The 15,800-nt window shown below is 37.7% G+C and overlaps 2 protein-coding genes across 9 annotated transcripts in view; both read right to left on the bottom strand.

Moving 5' to 3' along the window:
* Nucleotides 1-15,800, bottom strand: part of LOC132700465 (protein lap4) — a gene marked incomplete at its 3' end in the record, with an annotated part of 233,088 nt that overhangs the window by 33,903 nt on the left and 183,385 nt on the right. For all 8 annotated transcript variants that reach the window (XM_060667806.1, XM_060667811.1, XM_060667813.1 and 5 more), the window contains 4 exon segments: nucleotides 12,625-12,744; nucleotides 12,801-12,972; nucleotides 14,662-14,812; nucleotides 14,865-14,967. In XM_060667806.1, the coding sequence (XP_060523789.1) occupies nucleotides 12,625-12,744; nucleotides 12,801-12,972; nucleotides 14,662-14,812; nucleotides 14,865-14,967 (546 nt within the window).
* Nucleotides 2,532-7,490, bottom strand: LOC132700466 (uncharacterized). The gene is made up of 3 exons (XM_060667815.1): nucleotides 6,519-7,490; nucleotides 5,470-6,463; nucleotides 2,532-4,185 (listed from the first exon to the last, which is right to left on the bottom strand). Exons 2-3 carry the CDS (start codon nucleotides 6,005-6,007, stop codon nucleotides 4,043-4,045), a joined length of 681 nt encoding a protein of 226 aa, XP_060523798.1. The 5' UTR covers nucleotides 6,008-6,463; nucleotides 6,519-7,490; the 3' UTR covers nucleotides 2,532-4,042.

The following is a 15,800-nucleotide window of genomic DNA, read 5'->3' as shown; positions in this document are numbered from 1 at the left end:
TATTTTTACCAAAAATCCAATTGACGGAAATGAACTGGAAAGTCCTGCATACCCCTAGTTTTTCAAAAATAAATATTGACGAAATATACCAGCTGAGAGACTTAGCAGAAAAAATAACTCCCATGGAACCAGTGAAAGAAGAAACGAATACGTTCCAATATTGTTTTCGGAATAATCATGGTTCTAATTTTAGTTTTCATCATTAAGAAGCTCTTATTCGAAAAGATACGAGAATTGAAGAGAATCGCATCCAAAGAGGAAACCTGCCAGGGAGAAAATCTTGAAGCTTTTTCGAAAAAACACTCCGTTATTTTCGAAAGTTAAGGAGGGAGGAGTTATATGTCCCAAACTGCAGACGAAGCCCAAAGCTAAGCGAAGATAACGCATCGCTGACACCGCATCAGAAGCCCTATTTATTCGATTGTAATATGGTAAAAATGCTCTTAATTATTCCAGCCTATGCATCGGCCAGTTCGAATAAAACTTTATTTCGCTTTCTGTGTAAATAAATGTTTTTAAAAACGCTCTTTCGAATTTTGAACATTTAAGTCCCTAGAAGGTTTTTAATGAAGTTTTTTTCAGTGTATAACATTTCTTTTTCTATATAGGTATAGAAGATGTTTTATGCGCGCTCTACTAATAGTATAATATACAGGGTGTGCCATAACAAAGCATGATATTTACATATTTCGAAATTCATACAATAAAAAATTGTATATATTATGTTTCTATTTCCAGTTAACCTAGTATCCATTTTCGGGATTTTTATAACATATTGATTTATCAGTAACAACAACAACAGGGCGGTCTGACGAAAGTTAATTTGAATATGCTGCTAAATTCTAAAACACAATAAAATAAAGCCTATTTGCAAACCTTCAGAAGATTTGTAAATAATGGCTCGTGGCACTTACTTTCAAAAATATAGGATGTTACATTTAAAAATCGATTGTTTCCGATACCGAAGATCTAAGGCGGACTGTGTAATCTAAAAGTAAACAATCTAAAAATTCCTTTAAATACAAAGAACTTTTATATTTAAGATTTCTTGATAACTATTACTCGTCGTCGAAAGAAAAATATATGGCAAGGTCCCATATATTTTTCATATATTTTACATTACAAAACTATCCATAATACATACCCAAATACAATAGCTATGTGAAAAAATACTGGGAATAATAATTATCATTTTTAACTATTTGATGGTGAGAATAACGGCCATGAAAAACAAAGACTTTTTTATTACATGGATATATACATTCTACTAATCACATTCTGCAACCTGTGGAGGTTCTATTGAAAATTTTCCTTTTTTATTCTACCTTTTGGTACTTCATTCACCGTTTGTAACTTCCATGCCAAATAAACATTAGTGACCTATTATTAATTATTATTAATTATATTTATAATTAACATATATGTAAAATTTATGTAGAGTGATTAGTAGGTTATTAACTTTTAGCTATAAATGAAACATAATGCAGCCCATAAAAAATGTTAAATTGTTATTACCTGCCCAAAAATGGAATTTACGAAAATGAAATAGCACATGTTTTTTAGTTTTTACAGAAAAGAGCATAAATATCGTATAGAAAAGGAATTTGTGAGTGTAATGCTAGTTATCATGACATAAGGTAAAAAAGATCAAAATTCAAGAATATTTTTGTTTGCATTTGAGTCACAGATTGTAGATAAGCACAAGGTTTTATCGAAAATTTTTCTGAGGCATTGTTTTAAGGAAATGCACCATTAAGCACGACTAAAAGTTTATATAGAGTCTGAATGTTATTAGTTATCAAATCTGTATCAAAAATATACTTTAAAGTTTGTGAAATTATGACTTCTTGAGCAATTTTGTTAATTTTGCTCATTCGGAAAACTAGTTAGGATTAATATCCTAGGGAAATCAGTAGTATGTATTTCCCTTTTGACCATCCCCGGAGGAGATCTTGAGATAGCAAATTTACAGATTCCCAAGCAATCCAAAAAAAATCGAATTTAGTTCGGTTAGTGTCCGAGATATGTCGCGCATTAATAGTTCAGGTTTTGGTCGCCAGATATCACCCCTAGGTATTACAAATTCCTAACCAACCCTTTAATTTAGTTTGACCAGTGTCCGAGAGAAGTGGCATTAAGATGTGGTTTTGGTCTCCAGGTGTCACTCTTAATATGGGTAGGAGGTAGTTTTTTGGGTTAGTGCTTTGTGGTAATTTTGTTGCACCCTGTGCTCGCGGGAGGCGAGCCCGACCGACGACGTTACGCGGAGCGAGATTATTATGTGACCAAGGTCGCGCCTAATCTATGTAAATAAAACACACTCGCCCAGACGCTGTTAACAACGTTTTGCTATAGCAACTACGGAATCTACATAATGAATACGTTTACGATATAAACCAAAGTCCCCACACGGCACGCCCCAAATACGCCACTTACGCGAGCATAACGGGTGAGGCGGTATCGTCTGCAGTCACATCCGTTAAACCGATAAGGGGCGAGCTCGCCTTTATCGGTATCCCCTCGTATATAAAGGTCGGAACAAAAAAGCAATAATAGACAAAATACATTTTTATTGACTGAGACGTACATAGCGAAAAGAATCTAAAGCATTGAACAAATCCAATGAGATCGCGGAGATACAGAAGCGATGTAAACAAATCAAAAAATGTAGTAAAAAAAGACGTTTAATTGTACTCACATCGAACAAATTGTGTTGTTAAACATGTGTTATATACAAAACCCGTTCATGGTATAAATGAAATAATTAGGTTTAATTTTTTTAAGCTACGCACATATATGGACATAAACTTACATAAATTAAACACAAATATTATATAAAACTATACCCTTAATCTAAAGTACCCTGTATGTGGGCGATTCGTCAGTGATTTTCCCGGTGCTCTTTGTATTATGCCAAATTTCGATGACCCCAAACTAGCGTGTACTCTGAGCCGGGTATAAGATGTCGTTTGTCGTCCGCGTAAGACAATGCTTCGTCCATAGCGCGCTTATAGTCGAGACTAAGTTCGCGCTGACTGACCAAGTCGCAATAGGCTTTCGCTCCCGTACCTAAGAATTCCCACAACGGCCGTCCCGCGTATTCGACCTTCATTTTTCCAAGAACGGACTTGTTTACGGAAATGCCGTGTTGGTTGTTCTCCGAGTAATTAGACGTATCGAATCTGCCAAATTTTCTTTCACATCTCCGTAGGAATTTTCGCAAAAAATTTGGACAACGAAGCTGTCGGTATCGGCGTAGAGTAAGACGGCCTTATCGCCATACTTGGCTTTTTAATAGCCGTAAAAAAAGTGGTATATGAGAGTCCAAATCCCGCGTAGATAGGATTATCATATTCGACTTTAGTCCTCTCCATTTGGAGAGCGATTAGATTTCACCAATATTTTCCCAACGGGCCGCACGTCCACCCTTTTGTCGACGTTTTCCATAGTTTTTCGAAACACTGCTTTATTCATAAGCTCGAAAAAATTTTTTTCAAACTTATTTTTAGCTTGATTACGCATCGCCGTATTCAAAGTCTATGTATTGTTTTAACAACGGAGATTGATCAGAAGCAAGAACGCGGTGGATCCGAACAAGCTTTAAGCCGTTACTTAACGCCTGTTGCAGATTTCTATAATGCAATACATAATTGCGTTTGTTGTTTAAATTTGGAATAAGTTTTTTAATTTTGGTTTTTGCGATTGGCGAAACGATGGATTCCGGGCAAAAAGGCAGTTCATGGTGTGCGTTATGCAATACTTCCGGATAGTCCATCTACTTCGAAAATATACCCCCTAGGTGATTTGTTCAGGATATTCGTAATGTATAAATTTTGAATTTTGCCCTCCTCCAACCACTCGAAGTTTCCCATTGGGAGGTATTGTGACATGCCCATCCCATATAAATTTGTAGCGTCCAAGTACATAACGTAAAAGGTAGGTTTGGAAGGGTTGTAATTAGGTAAAAATTTATTACTAACCGCAGCCTTTCTTACACTGACTGACTCCTCCGCGGATACCGTGCTTCAAGAAGTGTGTTATGTCAACGTCGGTCAAACAGGTCCAGTTCGACCTTCGTCGCCTTAAGGGCGCTCGACCAAGATAGACCCGGGGTCGTATAAAACTGATTCGGGTCCAGACCGTACGTTTTCAGATACACCTCTCTGAAGTTTTCAAAGATATCGGCTAAAAGTAAAACGTCGAATTTGAAATAAATATCGGAATATTCGCCTAAAGTTTTACATTTGAACAAATTCCAAACCGTCCAGCCACGCTTGTAATCCTCCTTCGAAACGTTACTTTTCCGCATGGAGTCATAAAAGTTTTTGTGCGATGGTAGTTTGGTTTTGTCTAATTTTAAAAAAGAATCTAGGTATGTGTATGTGTCGAATAAGTTGAAATTCTTGTTGATTTGTAAAAAAAAATTTGACTTCGCGACACTGACATTCGTTTAAATTTCGACTCAATTTGTCCAAGTTGGAGGCCATAAATCGAAACGAATCTAAAAATCGGAGTTTTGAAAATACCTTTTTTCCCTTGCCTTCTTTCTCCGACTCAATGTTGTTGACCAAGAGCTGTTTCGTATACGAAATGTAATGTTCCTTGTTTTGTCAATTTTACAAATAGATTTCTGCCGAAACCTAAATGGTGAAGGAAGACTGGGATGTGTCGCGGAAGTTTGAATTTCAAGTTGCAAGCGAAGTGAGCAGCACTTCGAAATTCACCCGTGATATGAAATGATCTCTTACTTTTTCGTCTTCTCGGTCAAAGGGCTTCTCGCAAATGTGACCGCAGCGTTTCGAAACCCGGTCTCTTATTCAAACGATAGAGCAGCCATGGGCACGGAAGTTTTCACGAACTTGTAGAGCGATTTGCAATCCCTCTCTAGCCATTCAATGAAAATTTTGTGCGCGTTCCGACCTCTGTACTGTCTAAAAACAGACTGGGAATCATCGAAGTCACATTTAACATAGTAGGCGAAAGAGTAAGGCTCGTGAATATGAGTTTCGACGGTAAACGATTTGTCGGGATTCTGTTCGCCTTCCACCTCCAAAAGCGCCATGATTGTTTCAAAGTCCGCGTGCACCACAAAAGGCACTTTTAATTTCTTTTCAAATTTCAAATTTCGGCTTATTCGAGGAAACATCTTTACCGTATTTATGCTTGCGCAATTCGGTGGTCGGAAGTTTGATGGAAATGTGAGTGCAGTCTTGCTCTTGCTCTTCAGTTTTTCTTCGGTATAAAAGTAAACCAAACACTCATCGCAGAAAAACTTTGTAGTGGACCATCCATTTAGATAATTGTTTTGAAACCAGCCGAGACATACTTCTTATTAAACAATAACGATTATCTCCATAGTCATTACTAATTAATAAGAGGTTTACGTGTCTCTATTTACGAATTTGACCGAAATATCATTGAGTCCTTTAAAAGTTGATATGTCCTTTAATTTAACCGGAACATCGATACCTGTAAAGTCCAGCTCGTTCTGAAACTCTACATAGTTATTGACCCTGTTGGCGTTATTTATCCAGTGGACTGGGTGGAGAGCAGCCAAGATAGACCACATAAAGCATTTTTTGTCCGTGTTTTGCACGTTCAAAACTGCTTTCTTGGCCTCGATTTCCTGGGGCGGGCTAATATAGGACGACACCTTTAGATGATTGTACTTCTTAATCCCTGTATCTAAATGGAGGAGATTCTGCAACGCCCAACGTAAGGAAAAAAGAAAAAAAATAGTTTCGAAATAGTACACGTCTTTATGAACCATACCGCTGTCCCTTTTCTGAAACTCGAAAGCTTTAACAGCCAGGATTTCGCGAAACTGGACGTACAGCTTATCCAGATTGCTGTTACCGCTCACCACCCGATACTTAGTGTTAAAAGAGTTGACTTCCACTTGCTCTCTAGTTTGCAGGAGGAAGTTTCCGAATAGCTCCATACCGACTTCGAAGCGCCGGACGTTCGACTCTACCAAGGCTAAGGCGGTCCAAGAAACCCTTAACATCTGTAGGGTTGACGGGCCAAGTCAGACGGTATGTAACTACGCGGTTGTGGAAGTAGGTCTGCATTATTTAAACTCCTTCCTCCTGCATCCCGCTGCATTTTTGGCGGTGAGTTAAAGTACGCAAGTGTCATTGCCATCTCATTGCGGGAATTGCCAAGTTATACTGCGTACAATGGCGCGTGGATGACGGTGATGATTTCGAAGCTATAAAATATAATAATACAAATCGGAACAAAAATCTTACCTTCCGATAGTCTCGGACGCTTGGGTCCATCGGTAGCAATAGGGGCGCCGGCGGGTCCTTTTCGCCTTGGGGACCTCATGTTTCTCGCGGACTTGTATATCCCACCGCAAACGTCATAAATTTTTATTGCTGCGCGACAATCCCCGTGCTTGGCGAGGTGCTCTTTTCTGCTAAACGAGCGGATGCAATATTCGCAGGCGAACATTATTTTTCTGCAAGGAATAAGCGTCTCACTTCCGAACTGTTCCAGTATTACTGAACACTTACCTTTTTGTAAGTAGTGAAACACAAAAAAAATCCCAAATGATGAAGACTGACTCCGGCGGCGGTCACTTTATTAATAACGTCATTTCCTTTCGCGATAATGAATTTAAAATAATGCAAACATTCAATAATGTTAATAGTTATTACGGGAAAATTTATGCCAACAACAAACGAAGCGAAACTATTTACCGGGTCATGTCTGTGTCGGATCTGTCGAAACCTGTTCCTTTAGACTTTTTGGACCTGTTCGAGAACAACTTCGTAGATACTTTTGGATCTAATTTAGATCTGACCAAGAGCGTCCTCGCAAACATTTGAAATAAAACGACTGGAACTATATATTGTTGCGATTTTATTTTTTATATCACATTACAGTTAATGAATATATAGAATGCGTATAACTCTCTCGGCTACGGCAGCTTTCGCGTTGCTATATGTACTGTAGTGATTAATGTCAAACATAGTCGTCATTTTTTTTAAATTGATATTATAAACCTCTTTGGCGAGATCGTTTTGCAGATTTTGCGGCCGGCGTCTTTTTTTGAGAATTTGGGTAAACGCCGGTTTTTGTTTTTAACGGTCGACACCACACGTATTTTGAAAAGCAATCGATCACGACTAGTATGAATTTAAAGTTTTTATTTTGTTTCGCGTATCGGTGAGTATAGCTGAGCCAAATCCGCTTGCCACAAGTCATCCAGCCCTCGTATTATAGTTCTGCGACACTCGAACGATATTTTCATCGCTCTCAAAGTCAAAAAAAGCCTATCTCTTGTAGAGGCTTTAGCAGTTCTCTCAAATACACGTATTTTGACTGTTGCAGGGATTTGGAATATAAGTAAACGTTTTCAAATCTTATTCCATTAGGATGTTCGACCAAAGATAAAATGACGTTGGTTTTACCCGAATTTGAGGGTCCTACAATTAGTGCCCTCTTGAAACTACCTCCAAAGAGATCACCGTGCTTTTGAAATTCCTAGCCCAAGCTTGGGTCGTGGTTTTTTACTTTTTCATCTCTCATTTCCACTGAGTCATTAACAAGGACCTGCAAAAGTATTTATAGCATAATTCCTAAATTTTTATAAACAGTATTTCTTAACACTCTGATGATTGTACAGGGCCAAAAGTTCAGGATTGCTAAATAAACTTATAAACAAGCTTCCTGTCGAACTGCATATTCCTGGTTACCAATTCTGCGGGTCGGGTACCCATTTACAAAAGAGAATAAATAGAGGTGATTCTGGCATAAATTCCTTAGACACTGCTTGTAAAGAGCACGATAGAGCATTATCTCAGTCTAACGATTTAACTAGGAGACACGGAGCAGACAAGATCTTACAGGATAAAGCTTGGCAGAGGGTTAAAGCAAAGGACTATTCGTTTGAAGCAAAAGCAGCCGCTTTAGGCATAATAGGTGTAATGAAAGAAAAGCGAAAATTGGGAATGGGCGTTAAAAAAGCAGGCAAAATGAAAGCGAGCAAAAAAAAAGCGTATTATAAAAACACCTAATAAAATTGGCGGATTTTTACCTCTTTTACTACCGATACTGGGAGCACTCGGGGCACTAGGCGGAGGAGCGGCAGGTATCGCGAAAGCAGTAAACGACGCTAAACCGGCCAAATAGTTGGTAGAACAAGAACGTCATAACAGAGCTATGGGAGCTCAAGGCAAAGGACTACACGTAAAACCGTTTAAAAGCGGTAGAGGAGAAGGAAAATGTCTTTATATTAAACTCTATAAGGGCAATGCTGTATCGAAGGAGAAAAACAATCAAAAGAGAAAAGAAAAGTCCAAACAAATTTACCCCGAGGAGCTTTATCAAATTTATATCTAGAGAAATATGCAAGAATACTACAAATTCCACATTTGAGAGCGTTTTTATACGTAATAATTTACCGCGAAAAATTAAAATTAGAGAATGCGGAATTGTTATGGATAGCGAGAAAAACAAAGGAACTCATTGGGTCAGCTACATAAAGAACAACACTAAGGCTTTCTACTTTGATGGTTACGGAAATTTGAAACCGCCTTTAGAATTAGTTACATATCTTAATTCTAACGGAAATGTAAGCATATATTATACTTATGAAACCAAACAAAAGTCTAGTTCTTACAATTGCGGGCATCTGTCACTAAAATTTCTATATAATAATATGCCGTTAAAATTAAGCGGCAGTGATTAATTTAGGTTCGTAATGTTCACTATGATTTCCATAAGTGGGAAAACTTCTATATTATCCGCCGATTTCAATGCGCCAATTTATTTAGACGACAATAAGGAATACTTTTTGGGACTAGCGGATTTCGAGACGTACATGAGCATACCCCGAGTGGGTTGCATATCCCGAGTGGGTTGCTGGTCCCATACCGGGCGCCTTCCCAGGTGGTGGATAGGTGGAACGCCTCCCAGATATGGGTGGTACCGGTGAAATTAAATAGCCGGGGCGAGCCAAAACCAGAAAGACGAAGCGTCTGATCCGAAGCGGGCGGCTTAAATGGGTGGATGGAGCTCAATGCCGTAGTGAAGGCAGTCTGTCTAGAGAAGGTCACTTAAATAAACCAAACACAATTTTAAACATGGTAGACGGCTGAACCTAGCATGGATAAATTTACGGTGCAGGGGAGGGATACCCCAGTACTGGTCGGAGAAGAGAGTGGGAGAGCGGGCTCCTCCCGACCATCAGCATGCGACCGCTACGTGATCCCAGCGGGTAACCAGGCTGGGTTACCGGATACTGCTACTGGAACGACCGGAGTTAATCCTTTTGAGAAGAGATCGTTGGTTGCTAGAACTCCACCGAAGATGAGAACCTTGTCCTTACCTGATCTGAGTCCACCATTTTTGGAGAGCCAATCGAAAAATAAAAGGAGAAGGGTAGAACCTATGCCAACACTACCGATTAAGAAAATGCATCCGAAGAGCAACACTCAAGAGATTAGCACAAGAATCTTAAATATTACGTACATGCTTGGTGAAGAAGCTAAGGCATTGCATTGCACTGCAAACGAAAAAGGAGATTCGAGAAATAGCGGCTAAACTTTTAAGACTGACAGAACAATTATCAGGATACGAAATGCAAGAGGTTTTGAGAAGCTTACTGAACAAAAGAGAATATGAAATGTCTTATAATCAAGACTCCCAAGCAAACCAAGAAATCAAAGCTGTTAGAAAACCGACAACGACAAGAGAGATAGCAATAGAGACTGTTGAAATAGATACCCGGACTGTGGAAACACAAACAGTCGCAAATGACGTAGAGAAGGAGTACATGACGAGGCAAAAACTTCAAACAATGTGCGGCACAGGAATAGACGTGGAGACGTTAAAGAAAATTTTCAATCAAGAGTGGAACGAGTCTTGTTTCTCTCATACATATATTAGCACGAAAAGCCTAGAGCAAGTTGCAACTCTAAATGACTTGGCAGTATATCTGGACCCAAAAACCGTAGGAAAGTCTAAAACTATCCGCAAGGTTACAGAGAACGTACCGGAAATTAAGAGATTGGCCATGGAAAACAATCCTGAACCACAGAAGATTGCTTACATCGAGTCTAGTAGTAGAGTACAATTAGATGAAATAGAAGAACCCCAAGATAAGTATATATTGCTTGTTGGAATAGAAGAGGCAAAAATAGATATGGATGGACTGCTAGAACTATAGTACTCAACGAAGAAAATGGCAGAAATTGCGAAGAAAAAACTTATAAATAAACTTACCCTCTTTCTGCAAAAAGAATACGACCTTGTGGAATGTGCACTAATAGAAGATGAGCTCAATGTTGAACTCTACATTCAAACACCAGTAGGACGCGAGAAGAAAGACAAACTGAAGGAGCCAAGAAGGAAACCAAACGACGCTATATACATAGTTGAAGCTCTAAAAAGCATAACTGGGAAAGGACCAGTAAGACCGTTTGGAGGATCGGAAAGACGTATGGTTCTACATGTGCGGAACATCGATGCTGTAAGAAGCAAATTGATTAGGTGGTTGGTTGAAACAGCGGACATTATATACTTAAGAGGGCAAGCGAAAACAGACTTTTTGACTTCGAAGATCCAACAACTACAGCTATCCCGACCTTTGATTGTTAATATTGAAAAATTCGACGACAGTTGGCTGATACCGCTCAAATTTGAATTGGATTGACCTCAGTGCACGTTTCATATGAGTGATAGATTACGTATGTGTGCCTTACGAAACTCTGTATTATTATTGAATTAGTTATATGCTAAAATTCTTATATGAAAATAATAAAAAGTTGTGCTTTTAAAATTTGCAATTTTATTTCGACCGGCAACCTATAAAACACACTAACACAAAGCGCGCAAATCAAAATTAATTCTCAACTCAAAAGTGATGAATCGTCCGATAAGCAACGCTGATGCTACCCGCGGAATACCTTATCAAATACGTGAAATCCTACGATTCGCTGGTTATGTGGCATAAGTTATCCGACAAGCAGAAAAACAATTTCAACCTGCAGACTCATTTGCCTTGTTTTATTCACTATAATCGATTGGAAAGTAGGACTCATATCGACGGACCCGTGCCTCCACAAAATAAGTGTCCGCTTTGTTTGAGTGTTATAAAAAGTAGTTCATTAATTCGCCTCAATACAGTGCGAAACATGGCTTTGTTAAGTGCGCAATAAGTTTTATTAACAGCGGTGGTGCAAACTATGTTCTATGTAAATAAACACAATGGATTGATCGAAGCGTACGTTTGTTTTAAAATTGTGTGGGGTTTGGCCGGAAAAATGGAGTCAACTATATCCCATGATAGTTAACGGTAAAGATAAGCTACAAATTTTTGGAGCAAAGTTGCCAACCGTCACCGCTCAGTACCTAAATTACAAAGTCCGTTTGGTTTTCTTTGATGGCAGTTCCGGCGACCACGGCGAATGGCAAATGATTGTTTTCAATAATAGCAGCTACGTAAAAGCTTATGCAGCAGCTTATGTAAAAAGACACCGTGTTTTTAACGCTGTGAATTTATATCGAGATGTAAATATATGTCGGAGATCGTAAGAAAATAATCGAAATAATAATATAATAAAAATAATAAAATAGAAATAGAAACCTGGGACCGATAAAGGTGAGCTCACCTCTTATCAGTCTAACGGATGTGCCTGCAGACGATATCGTCCCGGCCGTTATGCTCGCGTAAGCGGCCTATTTGGGACGTGCCGTGTGGCGACTAGTCTATATCTTGAAAAATTATTGATAACGTTTTTGGATCTGCATCTTAAATAATTTAATTATGCGCGACCTGGGCGACCCAATTGTCTCGCTGCGAACAAAAACAAACAGCGATTAGCATCGAGAGATAAGAAACCATTCGTTCCGGGCACGCTGGCGGAAACGTATTCGTGACGGGGATCCCGTAGTTGCTATCGCAAAACGTTATTAACAGCGTTTGGGTGAGTGTGCTTTGTTTGCATAGATAATGCTCCACCCCGGTGACATAATAATCTCGCTCCGCGTAACGTCGTCGGCCGGGCTCGCCTCCCGCGAGTACAGGGTGCAAACAAAAATTACCAAAAAGCACTAGCACAATAAAACTACCTCCTACCCATATTAGGAGTAACACCTGGTGACCAAAACCACATCTCTCGGACACTGGTCAAACTAAATTAAACATTCAGGGTGTTATTAATATGTATAATCTAATTAGTGAATCTGGACCCCACCCTGATGCTGAATCCATATTAATAAATCGGAGAATAAGGAAAATCTTTATAAACGCTATGCCTATCAAACAACCCAACGTTGTCAACTGATCGGAACATGTTTCCGGCAAATATTTCATTTTAATTTCGATAAATTTATGGGAAAACAGAACTGTAGAAAAAAAATCTGAGTAGGCCACATGTTTTTATCGAATATTTTCATAAATAAAAATATGGGCAATTTTTCAAGACTGAAAATTTAAAAACACCCTCTGCGGGTAAGTGCTATGCGATTTTGTCCATTACATGTTTCTCAAGAATTGAGCCCTTGACAAGTAAATCGATTTTGCTCTATCTAGTTCATAAATAGATTTTTCCTATTAAAACTCCAATTACACACTCCCCGACTTAATCTCTATTAACAATAATGACTTGTTACCTCGTCCTTCAAATCTTCACTTCCCTCGACCTCGGGAGTAGCAGAAACGTCGCTGGCTCCCACCATATCGACCATCGACTTGATGACTATTTGGGCCTGCATCGCGTCTTGCTCTAAAGACTTAAATAAACTGCGGTAAACACAACGCCACCTGTGTAAATGTTCCTAGAAGTTACCTTTAACCGGGCGGCACGCCACGCGGCCCTCTTCTCGGCCCTCAACGTTCTTTCTTCGGCCGGAGACAGTCCACTCTCATCTTCATCCGTCAAAAGACCCTCCTCGCGCATGCGTTGGCGGAATCGTCGCTCAGCTTTCGCTGTCCGTACGGTACTCATGGTGCTCGATGATCTGTAATGATATTTTATAACAAAGAGCAAAAAGTCGATTAATATTCGCATAGTTTACAACTTGACTGAGACAATGTTTGCCAAGTGCTCACCATCGCTGCGGTCTTCAAAGGATTAACACATACGCAATAAGAATTTTGGACATGAAAAAGTATACATCACTAAGAAAACTTTGATTCAATTTTTCACCCATTATGTTCGCTTCATAACAAATAGCAAAATGTCGCGCTACTATTTCATTACGCATAATCCATACAAGTACAAATATATCTTTTTACCCTAATAGCAATATGGTTAGTAAGAAATGCCCTTTCATTATGTTACTCCGCAATGAACAGAAAATTACGCCATTGTAGGGTAGTTCTTTGACCTTTATTTTAAGTGCGTTTTAGAACACAAAAATGAAGGTGAGGCGATATTGACTATGGAATGTTAGGAGTTTCATTTTTTGGGTGTTCATCATCGTCTCACCATATGTTACGTAGGTCATTTCACAGAATTTAGAAATTTAACCTTGAACGGATCCAAATTGCTCCTCCTTCAAATAAAGCTAATATTCCAAAGCTTGAAAGCACCTTTAAAATCTCTAAAATCTATTCCCGACATAGTAATTCTAAAAGCAGGTGAAGCAAATGCTACGGTGGTCACGAACACAACTGATTATCAGCGAAAAATTCAAAATATTCTCACAATTTCAAAAAGATTACCCCTGCGACCTATTGTTGTTAGCACCGTTTGTTCTCCAACCTATTCTCTAGCAAAATATCTAGATTCTATATATCTTTACTGGGAAAACTGATAAATTCGTACTCAGTTTCATGAATATAGGAAAAAAATCCTACAGATCGAACTTAAAAACAATTCTAAGTGATCTATGAAACCCAACCTTAACTCTGCTATTAAAGATTCTCTTTTAGAATCCGTGACCACGGGCCTCCTTAATATTCACAAACCAATCCACTCTCTATGGAAATTATCTAGCTTCTCTATTAAACCCCTTTGCAGCGAAAACAGTTTCGTACTTAATTGCTTTCATTTCTTTGAACAATTAAAAACCCCTACATGAGATCCAAACGATATTCTGGTTTGCTTCGACCAAGAGTCCCTGTTTGCTGCAGGTTCTATTCCTGAAACTCTCAACATTATTTCAGATACATTAAAACTGGAATCAAATCTTTTTTCTTGTAATTTATGGAAGCTTTTGACAATTTCCATCTGAAACGAAAACTATGGAAACGCTAACAAATTAGGAAGTAATAATTCTAATTTTTATTGATAGAAAATAAGACCTAATATTGGGTTAACAGAGAACATACGTACACAGACCGATAACTAAATGTGTTGTCACATTACTATCCATCCAAAAATCATCTATTATCAACTCTCTTGTTTACAGATTTCAACAGAACCTTCCAAAGAAAATAGAGATATAATGTTAAAACTATATTTACTACTTGTCCATCAAAGACAAAAAAAAATCCGTTTGAAACATAGAAGTCTAAACAATCTTAACCGCGACTCAGGTTTTGTCCCATTTTAGCACCGCCCCTTCAAATAGTATATAAGCAGGTGCATAGCAGAATACAAATCAGTTTCTCTTAAGCTCTGAAAAAGCTAACAGGATAATGGGCGAAACCTTAGCAAGTTCAAATGCGAAAACGCAGAATATATTAGAAATGAAGCTACTCACCTCGTTGGTTGAGAGTCCACAGATTCTGAATCGGAATAACTTAAGCTCTGTAACGAACTCAACTCGGCGGTGGACAAGTTAGCAATCTTTTTATCCTCTTCGGCCTTTAATTTTTGCAATTCGTCAGCGCTTAGATAACTAAACACCTTTACTGTAAAAAATTTCAAAATCAATTTCAACAAAAGAATCCTTCAAAGTTCTACCTTGTTTGGTTGGCTTTTGGCTCTCTTCCATTGCATTTTCGAAGAACTTCTTCTTGTCGCTAACAGTTTGTTTAACGTCATTGCTTCGTGGAGACTGAGGTGGCTGTCAACGTCAAGAGATCTCAATTAGACAAGGTGTCCCGCATAAAAGTCGGTTAAACACAAAGTGTTATAGGATCTAAAAATGCAACTGTCACGTAAAACCGAGCGAGATAACCTATGGCTATATTTTTGTTTGTCAAAAACGTTTCTAAATAAATATTGTCAAATATACTAAACAATTTACATCACCGCCATTTCCATTCCAGAGTTCTACTAGAAATTATGAAATCCTAATCCGAAACTATAATACAGAAATTTAAAATTTCAATACCATGCTTCCTTTTCACACATTATATATATATATATATATATATATATATATATATATATATATATATATATATATATATATATATATATATATATATATATATATATATATATATATTCTCACGTATTGATTCACGGATGGAAAAATGTGATTACACTATATTCCGGGATATCATCCGTTCGCTCGTTGAACTCCGACTGGAATCCTGCAGACGTTTCGCCAAAATCTCACTTGGCATCTTCAATGCTCGCGCTCCGAAAACACTTCGAACACTATATATATATATATATATATATATATATATATATATATATATATATATATATATATATATATATATATATATATATATATATATATATATATATATATATATATATATATATATATATATATATATATATATATATATATATATATATATATATATATATATATATATATATATATATATATATATATATATATATATATATATATATATATATATATATATATATATATATATATATATATATATATATATGATGACACTATATTCCGGGATATCATCCGTTCGCTCG

This window comes from Cylas formicarius, unplaced genomic scaffold (genome assembly GCF_029955315.1).
Source record: "Cylas formicarius isolate icCylForm1 unplaced genomic scaffold, icCylForm1.1 PGA_scaffold_4__25_contigs__length_36172078, whole genome shotgun sequence".
Lineage (NCBI taxonomy): Eukaryota > Metazoa > Arthropoda > Insecta > Coleoptera > Brentidae > Cylas > Cylas formicarius.
Note: the sequence above shows the minus strand (reverse complement) of the source record. Positions and strands in the feature narration are given on the sequence as shown.

Bases quoted from the DNA above. Each gene is read 5' to 3' on its own strand.
- LOC132700466 (XM_060667815.1), bottom strand. From the start codon at position 6,007: ATGTTAAGGGTTTCTTGGACCGCCTTAGCCTTGGTAGAGTCGAACGTC. The intron at 4,186-5,469 runs GTATCGATGTTC...TTTTACTTTTAG, and splicing joins GAACGAGCTGGACTTTACAG to CCGATATCTTTGAAAACTTC.